General features: G+C 51.8%; 5 protein-coding genes across 5 annotated transcripts; 4 read left to right on the top strand and 1 right to left on the bottom strand.

The window, feature by feature from the left end:
- Positions 1 to 484: 484 nt before the first annotated feature.
- B0H65DRAFT_434405 (uncharacterized protein) lies at positions 485 to 1,378 on the top strand (the record flags this gene model as incomplete). The annotated part of the gene is made up of 2 exons (XM_062825128.1): positions 485 to 1,120; positions 1,196 to 1,378. The coding sequence occupies 2 exons, from the start codon at positions 485 to 487 to the stop codon at positions 1,376 to 1,378; spliced, it is 819 nt and encodes a 272-aa protein (XP_062677584.1).
- A 248-nt stretch (positions 1,379 to 1,626) lies between these two features.
- On the bottom strand, positions 1,627 to 2,764 carry B0H65DRAFT_512024 (uncharacterized protein; the record flags this gene model as incomplete). Its single annotated transcript, XM_062828540.1, has 2 exons — positions 1,627 to 1,761; positions 2,210 to 2,764. 2 exons carry the CDS (start codon positions 2,762 to 2,764, stop codon positions 1,627 to 1,629), a joined length of 690 nt encoding a protein of 229 aa, XP_062677583.1.
- An 828-nt stretch (positions 2,765 to 3,592) lies between these two features.
- Positions 3,593 to 5,070, top strand: B0H65DRAFT_477881 (uncharacterized protein). The gene has a single exon (XM_062827456.1). The coding sequence runs from the start codon at positions 4,022 to 4,024 to the stop codon at positions 4,823 to 4,825; it is 804 nt and encodes a 267-aa protein (XP_062677582.1). The 5' UTR covers positions 3,593 to 4,021; the 3' UTR covers positions 4,826 to 5,070.
- Positions 5,071 to 6,178: 1,108 nt separating this feature from the next.
- Positions 6,179 to 7,635, top strand: B0H65DRAFT_512022 (uncharacterized protein; the record flags this gene model as incomplete). The annotated part of the gene is made up of 5 exons (XM_062828539.1): positions 6,179 to 6,400; positions 6,465 to 6,588; positions 6,672 to 7,273; positions 7,340 to 7,449; positions 7,497 to 7,635. 5 exons carry the CDS (start codon positions 6,179 to 6,181, stop codon positions 7,633 to 7,635), a joined length of 1,197 nt encoding a protein of 398 aa, XP_062677581.1.
- Positions 7,636 to 10,153: 2,518 nt separating this feature from the next.
- On the top strand, positions 10,154 to 11,629 carry B0H65DRAFT_501820 (uncharacterized protein). The gene is made up of 2 exons (XM_062827849.1): positions 10,154 to 10,232; positions 10,287 to 11,629. The coding sequence occupies exons 1-2, from the start codon at positions 10,176 to 10,178 to the stop codon at positions 11,169 to 11,171; spliced, it is 942 nt and encodes a 313-aa protein (XP_062677580.1). The 5' UTR covers positions 10,154 to 10,175; the 3' UTR covers positions 11,172 to 11,629.
- Positions 11,630 to 11,711: the final 82 nt, after the last annotated feature.

Below are 11,711 nucleotides of genomic sequence, written 5' to 3'. Positions count from 1 at the left end.
AATACTACGCTGACAAGTTCTAGTTCTCCGGCTCAATTCAATAGCTTCCGCTTACCCTTGGCGATACAACCGAGAGAAGAGGAGATGGAGCGGACAATTATCCAGAAAGGGTCTGAACACTGAAGAGAGTAGGATACAACACAACCACGCTTTCGTCCTTGACACTTGAAGCCGGAAATCTTGACAGTGTTCCGAGACCAAGCAAAGTCTACGAGTTTTTAGGTACCTCTACTATCCATCGTTTGTTCTGTCTTATGAGCTTCCTGTGTCCCCCTTCCCTCTCAGACTCACACATTCTTTTCGCCTTGTCCCTGTCAGCCGTCCTGTGCAGCCCATCACTGCTTCACTCGCACCAGAACAGAAAGTCGGATCAAAGGTAGGTACCAAGACACCGAGCACCATTTTGCAGACTTTCATGCTGCCGAGTCCCACACTAACAGACTTGTAGACCACAACTGTACCGCCTCCACCGACTGCACCAGTCATGAGGGTCCCTCTCTTCCTCACGCTCTCGTACCTCATCGTGGCCGTCTGGGCTGGAGGCTATGCAGGTTGTCTCGAACGCATCTGGCTCTATCAGGCCTACTTGATCGATGAGCTCAACGACGAGGCCGACCGGACAGTCGGCTACAAGTGCAAAAAGTGGGATTACTCCAGCCACGTGTGCAAGAACAACGAATGGGAGGCGTGCAACCCGAAGAGAAAGGGCGAAACACGTTGCCAGTTTGGTGACCTCGTCGTTAGCACCGGAAAAACCGACGGCAAAAAGACCGACTGGGAAGTCAAAAACGCCGATGGTAAAACGATGAATGTCGAAGAAACTGCCAAGCAATGCCTTTCCAGGTATACGGATAAAACAAAGTATAAGAACGCTTACGGCAGCGTCTTTAACTTTCCGGGCCACACCGCCCTCAAGGGCGCAGGCGAGGAATTCAACGACTACATCAAGAAGCTCGGAGATGCAGTCACCAAGACCGCGCAGTCGAAGAAGACCGCCGCGAATAAGAACCGATTCGACGACTTTGACGCCATCACGGAGAAAATCCTTACTGCCCGTGCGGGAGACCATGGCAAGTTTGCCGTGCCGGCGGCGGAAAAGGAGCTGGGAGCCAGCAACGTGGTAAAGAGAGACTTGGGCGTTGATCCGCTCAGTACGAAAGTTCCACCTGAGCACTGGTATTCAGTGGATTGGGAGGAGACGAAACTCCGAGCCAGCGGTAACCCTACTCTCTCCAAGCAGATATCGGATTATTACGACAGGATGTACGGTACAAACGCAAAGAACTCTAAAATTAGCGACGAGAAAAAGGCCTATGATCATGGTGAGGTTGTCAATACGTACAAGCAGGTGCAGGCCGATCTTGCCAAATGTACTTAGGGGGGGGTTGGACAATTCGGGCGGACGTGCGGTCATTTTCAAGGACTGTTTGTATTTACATCGAATACATTAATGGGGCTTGCAGGGTGTGTTTATATCACGGTAAAATAGTTGAATGGTGGCAATACACTCTGAACCGTGACTAAGAAAATAACTACCTGTTCAATTTAGCATGACCGTTAGAGGCCAGTGAGGTATTAAAAATACACTGTCTTGAGAGCAGTAGGTCCTGGTCTAGGATGGGACAATTAAAGCGAAGAGCGGAAAGAGAGGGAAAGGGAGGGCAAAAGGAAAGTGAGTTCAAATTCGAAGTCCAAAGTCCAATATCTAACCTCTTCCAACTTCAAAATTTCACTATTGGTGACGGACTTGGTAGTTTTGGACTAGGGGGTGAAAAAGTTAAGGTCTATGGGGAAGGAGCTTTTGGGTACCTCTAGTTCGGGTAGGTGCCTAGAGGTAGTACAGAAAAGGAAAGACCGGTCCAAATCCAAATTTAGCCGTCGGCCCTTGCCCCCAACTCCTCGCCAACCGTCTGGGAGTAGAGTGCGGATTCTCAAACCCTCACCAATTGCCGTAGTAATCATCCCACTCCTCCTGTCCCTCAAACCACCCTGGTGGAAGCCACGGTACCAAAGGCGCATCAGTGTCAGGGTTGATGCGCCCTCCCTCCTTTCTAAAGTTCACAGCCCGTATCTCGTCCCATCTGGCATTAATCTCGAAGGATGTCTCCGTCTTGCCAGTTTCCCCATCGACCAGCAAGACATTTTCCATGCTGCAAGGGAAACCGGTGTCCTCCGCTCCATCCCAGCAGTCTAAACCGTCCAGACAGACCACGTGGACCTCTCGGACATTGGCAAAGTTTCGCAGCTCCTTGGATTCGAAGTGGTAAAAGCCTTCGTCGCGTTCGCGCGCAAACTTGAGCCGCTTGATGTCCTGGTAATACGGTGCAAAGAGCGTAAAGAGACTCTGGCCGATGGAGATCATGTCCATCTCGAAATTCACCCAGACGTAGCGCGGCTCTAGGCCGAGGCCGAGCTCCAGCCGGAGTTCGGGCTGCAGCGGCATCTCTTTCCCGTAGTTCGTTGCAGCTGGCAGTTGGTGGAAGGCCTTCCTGTAGTACCCCAAGCCACCATCTTCCGTGAGGTGGATCCGCGCTTCTCGACAGGCTTGCAGAGGCGCAGGCACTGCAGTGGATGACCGCAAACGGAGGACAGAAATCCGGCTAGACGTATGTGGAGCCAAGTTGTATCTGGCTGTCATGTCATCGGTGACTGTCGTGTTTTCGTATTCGATATTGACCTCGACCGTTCGAGGCTCGACGGTCAGCTCCCATATCCGAGCTCGGACTTCCCATGGGAGACGGGGAAAAGGATGGAAAGCTGTCATGGTGTGCTGAGGCCGGGTGTGGGCTGCCGGAATCCGAGGCTTGCCGTCAAAGAAGGTGAGTCAAGGATGAGGATGGTTGGCGACACAGGCGGACTCTGTTGCTGAATCGAGAAGGTAAATAGCAAAAAAGTAATTTGCCGTTGGTGGCGACGACTGAGACGATGAAGGGTTCTGAGATGGTTGTTTCTGTCTTCTGGTTTGGGTTTGCCCTAGGTGGTAACGGAGTGTGATGGTGATGAGGCCAGCAGGCCAGGATGTAAAGGTGAAGCAGGCAGGCAGATAGGTAGCCTGGGTCGGCAGAGTCCGGTAGGTCTACCTGATCTAGTAAGTCCCTATGGTAGGGTCCCCTATCTCATTAATTAGAGGCAACCCCTTCGAAGTCCGATGTGACGTAACTAGAGTCTAGGCTTGGTCTAAAACGTGAAGGATTTTCAGCCGAGATAATAAGGTATCGGTGAAGGATTGTCGCCCACCTGACTGTCACGTTCCATTCTTCTGAGCGCGCCGCCGCTCCTAGCCGGAGTTGTAGTTTGCACTGTTGCAGTGAGCGTGCCTGCCTTATGAGGCCCGGTTGAAACGGCAAGTCTGCAGTGGTCGTCGAGATAAACTTGGGTGGACCCCTGGTGCCTAGACTTAGGTAGTGCTTACAGTCAGCGACTGTCCCACTACACTAGAGGTACGTACCCCACAACTGTGCAGTGGAGGATCTGCGGTTGGGTTCATCCGACTGCGGGCGGCCCCGCAACCCTTCTGCGGCAGCAAAACGCCCCAAGCGGGCTTACAGCCTCTGCAGCCTACCAGGTACGGGCACCAAACCAACCCCAGGAAGTATCTTCAAGTATCGTCATCGTCGTACTTGCAATTTCAGATGACTCGGCTGACACTCAACTTTTCGCTCTGGATTGCAACGACCGGAAAAGAGGCAGGTAAATGTGCTGGATTGATTTGTGCCAAGCCTAAAGTATCCCCTTTTCGGCTTTTCCGCTCTCCTTATCGTTCCTGGTTCTCCAGACTCCCAATCGGTGGAGGCACTTGGGTTGCGTGTTAGTTATGGGTGACCTCTCAACCACACGAGTCGAGTTTTGATATCACGACGTGCCCATTAATGCTCCTTGAAGATACCTCCTTTAACTCCTTTGAGTCCTTCCTTCTCATTCCTTTCTCCTCCCTGTGGCCATCTCCTCGCCAACTTGCTTCCTTAGCTCTACCCTACCTACTCGTCTTGCGCACGGCCACCAGTGCACCGCAGCTTTCAAGATGAAGACCTTCATCCTATTCTCCCTTTTGTCTATCGCACGCCAGGCTGCGTCTAGCCCGACGCCGTGGATGGAGTACGATCCAGACACCGCCAAAGACTGCGTCGAATGGCACAACAACCTCATCGACGAGCCCGAGCCGTACATTGGCGATAGCTCCTGTAAGGCGGTGCGGGATTACTATGGCATCACGCCCGAGGAGTTCCACAAATGGAACCCTTCAGTCGGACTCGACTGCCAGCCGTGGTACGACGAGACTTCGTACTGCATCGTCACCCTAGAAAGACTCAACGACACGGGCAAACTGACGACGACAAGCTCATCCTCCACGGCCACGGCCACCACCACCACCACCAGCGCATTCACCCTGGGCCCCTCTCCCACCTCTTGGGCCGCCAGGGGCTGCTACGTCGAGGACCCCAAGCTCCACGTTCTCGAGCAGAACATGAGCCCGGCCGCAGGAGATGCCTCTCTGACCATCCCCAAATGCAAAAACAGTTGCTACCGCCGCGCTTACACCTTTGCCGGCCTGCAGGAGGGCAACCAGTGCTGGTGCGGCAGCTACGTCGGCGGAGAGTGGACGAGCAACCAGACCGATTGCAACGTCCCTTGCACCGGCGATAAGAACTCCTTCTGTGGCGGAAAGGGACTTCTCAACATCTTTGAGGCCCTGGCGAATGAAGCGCCGCCCACCTTCGACACTACCAGCAGCAGCAGCAGCAGCAGCAGCAGCACTACTACCTCTGGTACCGTTTCGGGTGCTACCTTTAGTTCCGGGGCCATGAAAAACATGGCTTTGTTCTGAAGGATACATATGTGCCTTTACCTGTACTAAATCACATGCGGATACCTTAGTAATGAGTTACTTTTCTGTTTTCTTGTCTTGATGGACTGGATCTGAACATGTACCTCTTTTAGAAGAGAAAAAAAAAAAAAAACAGTTTTTGACGGATCGCACCCTAGGGCTTCTCCAATGTGCAGCGAACTGGCACAAGAAAGCCACCTCTTCATAATAGCTCCAATCCAATAACTCTTCTGTCATTCTGTTGTTGCGATTTCACCCCAGCTCGACTTGCATTGAAGCTTACCTACCTAGCGTACTATCAGTCCAGCCCTTAAAGAGTTTGTTAGCGCATACATCGGCTGACGGGCCACAAAGAGCACTCTGCGAGTACCAAGCTAACAAACTATCCAGGGTTGGAGTGTATAGGCCTAGAAAACAAATCAAGCAAATGCCCAAGGAAAAAGAAGAGCCGACCTCTAGGTGGACGCATGTAGTACCTCAACAAAGGCCCGGATTCCGGCACCTGGTAGCAGCATTCCGATGAGCGCGGGCGGTACCGGTGGTACTAGTCTGACAGATGCCCTGCGAAGTGCTCTAAGTGCGTACCGAGGAGATCAGGCAACAGCGTGGAAACAACCACCAGGGTACCTGCCGGAGGATATTCTAGACGAATTAGGTATGGAAGGTAAGCACTATTGGTTAGACGATCGTCCAGGTGCCAAAAGACTTGGGCTAAGTAACCCTGCAAGCTCGTTAGAGGCATCGATCCATGATTACCCCTGCATACCATAGCGCCTGGGGAAGAAAAGAAAGGAAAGAGACCCCCTAAGCCCAAAAGGGTAAATCCACCCGTCCCGAGGTTCCCTGGGATCGGGGACGCTAACGGCTGTCACTCAGCACATGGAACTAGGTCCCTAGGTTATGCAAGGTACATTTTGAAAAGAATAGAAAAAAAGAATTCCTCACCATGGTACCATGGTAAGTTCTTTGGCTGGAATACGACACTTGCTATTTTCAGAAGTCTAAACCGGGGTCTGGGCCGTCTAGTCAGTAATCGTCGCTGGAGTCGGACATCAGAGGTATCTTGAACCAGGCTTCTGATGATGAGGGAAGATGGCTTCAATGTAACTATGCGGCGTTTGCCGCAAGTGAACACTTTGCGGGTTGAATCAAGGTGAAGCCATGTGGCGATGGGAGTTGTGATAGTACCTCTGCGAAAAGATCATACCTCTAGATGCACCGTTTTGTTCGGAGGAGGCGGTAGAGGTACTTAATAGGATCACGCTCCCGCCTCGCTGGAGTTTAGAAGTACTGTAGGGTCCATCTGAGCAACTTTACCACCTACAACCGGCGCCGCTTCCACCCTTTGCAACAATGTTGTCTTCTGCATCCGATCTGCTTGTTATTGGCAGCCTCATCGAGGCCGCTGTTGTGGGAGCAAGCCCCATCTTTGCTCGGGATGGTCCCTCGCCGTTGCTGCCATATGATAGCAACGCCTCTCAATACTGCACTGGGTGGGTTGATGTAACGTCGGACATCTCATGTCCCACGCTACTCGACGACAACTACATCACTCTTGAGGAGTTCCGCCGCTGGGTAAGGCCCTCCAAATATTTCCATCCGAGTCAGAAACACGGTCCTAACTAAGCCGCTAAAACAGAACCCGTCCATCACAGCTGACTGTGGAAACCTGGTTGTTGGGAAATCCTACTGCGTGGAGGCTTACAACGAGCCTGCCCCGGCCCCCCTCACAACCACGACGACCACGACTTCATCCTCAACCAGTTTGACGTCGTCCACCTCCACCACCGTCTCGACGTCCATTCTACCACCACCTCGACGTCCTCGTCAACCACAACCACCAAAGCGGCCGTGACTACCACCTCCACCACTACAACCCTCAAAACCAGCACCACCACCACCACGCAGCCCCCAACCACCACCATTCCCTCCAACGGAATCACGACGCCCTCTCCGGCCCAGCCCTTCATCGTCTCCAACTGCGACAAGTTCTACCTGGTCAAGGCCGGCGACACGTGCGACGCCATCACCCAGTCCCACGGCATCACGCTCGCCCAATTCCTAGCATGGAACCCGAGCGCGGGCTCGGCATGCACCGGTCTGTGGGCCAACGCCTATGCCTGCGTGTCCATCATCGGCCATGAGCCTACTATCATCACCACCATTGCCACCACTACTACGACCGCTGGAAACGGCATCGCCACCCCGACCCCGATCCAGCCCAACATGGTGGCCAACTGCGACAGCTTCTACAAGGTCAACTCGGGCGACACGTGCGACGTGATCGCGGCCAAGAGCGGCATCTCGAGTGCGCAGATCATCTCGTGGAACCCGTCGGTTGGGAGCGGGTGCACCAGTTTGTGGCTCGATTACGTGAGTTCATATTCTTTTTTTTTCTTTTTTTTTTTCTGGTTTCCTTTCCTTTCCTTTTTTTGTTTGTCGTCACTCGTCAGCTTCAGGTACCTCTACATAAACAATAGAGATCACTAACCTTTACCCCCAAAATAACAACAGTACATCTGCATCTCCATCGTCGGCCACACCCCCACCACCACCACAACCACCAAGGCGGCCACTACAACGACAAAAACCGGCAACGGCATCGCCACGCCCACGCCCATCCAGTCCGGCATGACCACCAGCTGCAAGACCTTCCCTTCCACTTTGTCAGCTCGGGCCAGACCTGCGAGACCATCGTGGCCAAGTACAAGATCACGCTGGCCAACTTTGTGAAGTGGAACCCGGCCGTCGGGGGCACCGCGTGCACGGGGCTTTGGGCGAATACTTATGCTTGCGTTGCTGTCCTTTGATAGAGTTTGAGGTTGAAGCCTGGCTTTTTCGAAGGTGGAGGTGGAGGTGGAGGTGGATGGGGTGAAATTTGAAAAGGAGAAAGAAAGAAAGACATGGAAGGCGCGGGAGAGGGCCATTTAGTTTCCAGAGGGGGACCCGGGGAAATTGGTTGGAGTGTATGTACCAGGAAGCTAAAGGGGACGATATTTTTTTCTAGCGGGTAATCACCTGGTAGTAATGACCAATTTTTAGTGTTTTAATTTGTAACATACTTCAAAGAATACATCGACTTGAAAAGTTTTGACGAGGTACTTGGCTTCCACTTTAGCTTAATCGCAGCCCATCGGCAGGAGTTTAAAAATGGAAGGAACTGGGGCCCGTCATGGTGTGGTGTTGGATGTAGGTATGAATTGATGTGATCACTGATCGATGTCGGGTGCTGTGGTTGTTTCAGTCCAACCGTCGGGTACAGTTACCGCTTCCTTCCCAGGGTCTTCCCTGTCACCTGTCGGTTGTGAGTTGCCCGTCAGTTGCGATCCACCCTACAATCTAGCCCTGGAAAGTTCGTTGGCGTGGTACTTAGAGTAGGCACTTTACTCCTTCATACTGGTCAAGTAGGATTTGACGGCGGGTTAACATCGCGAGTGGTGCTTAAGGTGGTCGAAGTGGAGCAAAAGAAGTGGTCGTTGTGAGTGAGTTCGATTGGTGGCTTATCTATGGGAGAGCCGGACGGGATCCTGAGTTTTCCACCATCTATGGCCGTATGTGCTTCTTTCATTTTCATTCCTTACTTATGAATGGGAATGTATAATGAACGGCAGGTCTGATTAGCCTAAGTGAGATAGATGTGTTGAAGCCATCACCATTCTTTGGCGTTTCTGCCTAAGTGGATACGATCCATACATAGTCATCCTGTATATAAACCACGTCGGACCTCGTCCTCCGTGTTCCGCTTTTCCTCTCTCACTCACTCAACTCATCTAATCCTAATATATTAATAGCACAGTTGGCCAAAAAATGACCGGTTAGTGTGTTAGTGCAAGTGGCGTGCATGCCCACGTAAAAAAGCTCTCAGACTATCCAAATCATAGCGCACGGTCCAATTTTACCGCCAACAGAATTGTTAGCTTAACACTTTAACGTTCTGATTTCGTTAGTGTACGCACGATCGCATCGCGTTTCCCAACCCCAGCCCAGTAACTGCCCAGTATGCCGCGTAGACAAACTGCTGCCGTTGCTGGCTCCCGTACGGCTGCTCCCCGCCGCGGCCGCAGTACTACTGCTGCGACACAGAGAGCTGTGCGTGCCCCATGAAAGTCAACATCGCGAGTCTGAATTTACATCCTTACTGCCTGCCTTTGCCGCCTTCCCAATCCGGACTATCTTATCTATCAAGCAATCGCGTCTGTTATCTGATGTGTCATAGTGCAGCTACCTGCCTGCCAGTACCTGTCTGACCTGCCGAGCCAGGCTGTAAATTGTATTGAAGTTTACTGGTACGTAGTAGGCGTACAGGCCAACTAGGAAGGCAGCTAAACGTTTACTTAGGAAAGGAGGGGGGCGAAGCTCCCCCCCGGACACCTAGTCCTAATCCTAATCCTAATATATTAACAGCACAGTTGGCCAAAAAAAGTCCGGTTAGTATGTTAGTGCAAATGGCGTGCAGGCCCATATAAAAAACCTTGCACACTAACTAAATGTTCGTGCACGAGCCGCTTTTGTACCAAAAAGAATTGTTAGCTTAAGACTTTAGTGCACGAATCTGTTAGTGCCTTCAAATCTCTCATTGTAAACCTCGAGATTTTTAAGAAAACCAGTAAGGCAGCCAAACGCCCAAAAACCATGCCTCCCCGCCAACGTTCTATGGCAACTACGGCCGTTGCACCTCGGGGCCGCCCAGCTGCACGTGGAAGAGCTTTACGTACCTCTCGGCGTCCTCGGAGTTCCCAGACTTCGTACTGTAGTGGCTGCCGTACGTACAAACCGCTTGATCAGTTCTCTACCAGTAGGACTGGCGCCCCATATGCCCAGTGTAAGGAGTGTAGTACTGCGAGGAGGCGGTCGCGCAATGTACGTCAGCAGCAGCAACGGGATGAACGGGAGAGTATTGCTGCACAGGGGCTGCCGCAAGAAACCGAGCGCATTGATTCCAGGGGTTTACGTCCTGGGGAACTGTGACGAACCGTTACAAGCACAGGAGTATATCGCTGGGAAATAAGAATAGGAATAACGGTAGTAGTAGCCAAAAGGTACTGGTCGATTGTATCAGTTGGTTGCTTGCTGAAGAGCCAGAATAACGAAGGCCGGGAAGCGGCCTTCTTATATACTGGTCTTCAAACCCGTCCCGTAGTCCCGCGATCTCGGGACCACGGGACACCCCATGTAACCTGGTCCCGTAGTCCCGTATTCTCGGGACAACGGGACCCTAGGTACGGGTTGTCGCTTATTGGTCAATCTATCTAGCTTACATAAGGGGCTTCTGATCGGATCGTAACAGGAACCAGATGGATGGATACCAGTTAATGGCGTGCAAACTACCCCCTACAAAGACTTTGAGGCTATGAACGTTAAATGTGACTATTGCGGTGCCTTACATTGGAAGGATGAGCAGCTTTCAGTATGTACGCTTGATATTTGGTTTGTAGAGATAACTAACCTTCCTCCTTTACAGACCTCAAGGCCTGGAAACCCCGTGTTCGGAAGCTGTTGCTTACAAGGCGATATTCACCTCGACCCATGGACCCCTTTGCCCCCCTTCTTACGGGAGCTGTTAACAGGGAGCAACCAACGTGCACGGAATTTCCAAGATCGACTGCGGCATTACAATAATGCGTTCGCTTTTACGTCTATCAAGTGCAACCAGGAAACGCACGGCCGGTCTGGGGGTGTAATGGACTTCCAAATCTATGGAGGACTATACCATTTACAAGGTCCTTTACAGTCTGATGGTAGCGGTCCTCCTACTTTTGCACAGCTGTATATTTACGATCCCCAAGCGGCCCCAAACACGCAAGTTACAGCCGACAGACGCCTCCAGAGCTATACAGACTTGGACCCGACCTTTGTTCGCGAGTTTACACAGTTCTTACACCACAACAATCCCTACATCAGCATGTACAACACTGCAAAAGAGCGTCTTGAAGCCTGCATAGCGGATGTAGCTCAAGTCGAACTCGACCCCCAGATGGGAATGAGGTTAATAGTCCAGGACGGGGCGGATAGGAGGCGTGAAAACCTCCCTACGGTCGACGAGGTAGCTGCCGTAATCCCTGACGAATGGGATGGGGTTACAAGAGACGGTAGGGTTAGCTCTGCTCGGTCCGCAATCCTCTCTTTCCGCGGCAGTTCCCGTCGGTTTACGGAAATCCCAGTTCAGCATGCTTCCTATCTACCTCTCGCATATCCCCTTCTCTTTCCGTACGGGGATAACGGTTTTCATCAGGGGAGGGATTGGAGTCGATTTGCTCGTTCTGGATGGTCCTCTGGTGTTGCCTCAAGAGCCTCTTTAGAGTATTGGATAGCTAGCTCCAGATCGGCCACGACTCCTGTTCTCTGATATCTGTTACGGTATCCAACCCCGAGGGATTGGAGTCGATTTGCTCGTTCTGGATGGTCCTTTGGTGTTGCCTCAAGAGCCTCTTTCAAGTGTTGGATAGCTAGCTCTAGATCGGCTACGACTCCTGTTCTCGGGTATCTGGCACGGTATCCAATCCCGAGGGATTGGAGTAGACTTGCCCGGTCTGGATGGTCCTCTGGTGTTGTCTCAAGAGCCTCTTGAAGTTGTTGAATACCTATATCTAGGTTTCCCCTGAAGTGACAATTAGCCTCCAGATTTATAGAAGACAACCTTCGTGTTCTTTATATTATGGAGCTTATTTGTACGCGTCCTGACAACGGGATGTGTGGGTCCTGCTAGCTGATAAGTTTTGGCGATGCGAGCTGTTCAATGGCTAGATAGGCTAATGGTAGCCAGGGTTAAGATTATAGGCAGATGTAAACTGCTCAGGTATTTGGGCTGTATAGAATTGTCATATGGTGCAATGAAGATACGAGCTCGTACGTTAAGGTGGGAATGGAAGTGTAAATGAAAGATTGA

The sequence above is a fragment of the Neurospora tetraspora genome (genome assembly GCF_033439725.1).
Source record: "Neurospora tetraspora strain CBS 560.94 chromosome Unknown B0H65scaffold_8, whole genome shotgun sequence".
In the NCBI taxonomy this organism is placed as follows: domain Eukaryota; kingdom Fungi; phylum Ascomycota; class Sordariomycetes; order Sordariales; family Sordariaceae; genus Neurospora; species Neurospora tetraspora.
Note: the sequence above shows the minus strand (reverse complement) of the source record. Positions and strands in the feature narration are given on the sequence as shown.

Coding starts and splice junctions, on each gene's coding strand:
- B0H65DRAFT_477881 (XM_062827456.1), top strand. CDS start 4,022: ATGAAGACCTTCATCCTATTCTCCCTTTTGTCTATCGCACGCCAGGCT.
- B0H65DRAFT_501820 (XM_062827849.1), top strand. CDS start 10,176: ATGAACGTTAAATGTGACTATTGCGGTGCCTTACATTGGAAGGATGAG. Junction 10,233..10,286: donor GGAAGGATGAGCAGCTTTCA/GTATGTACGCTT, acceptor CCTCCTTTACAG/ACCTCAAGGCCTGGAAACCC.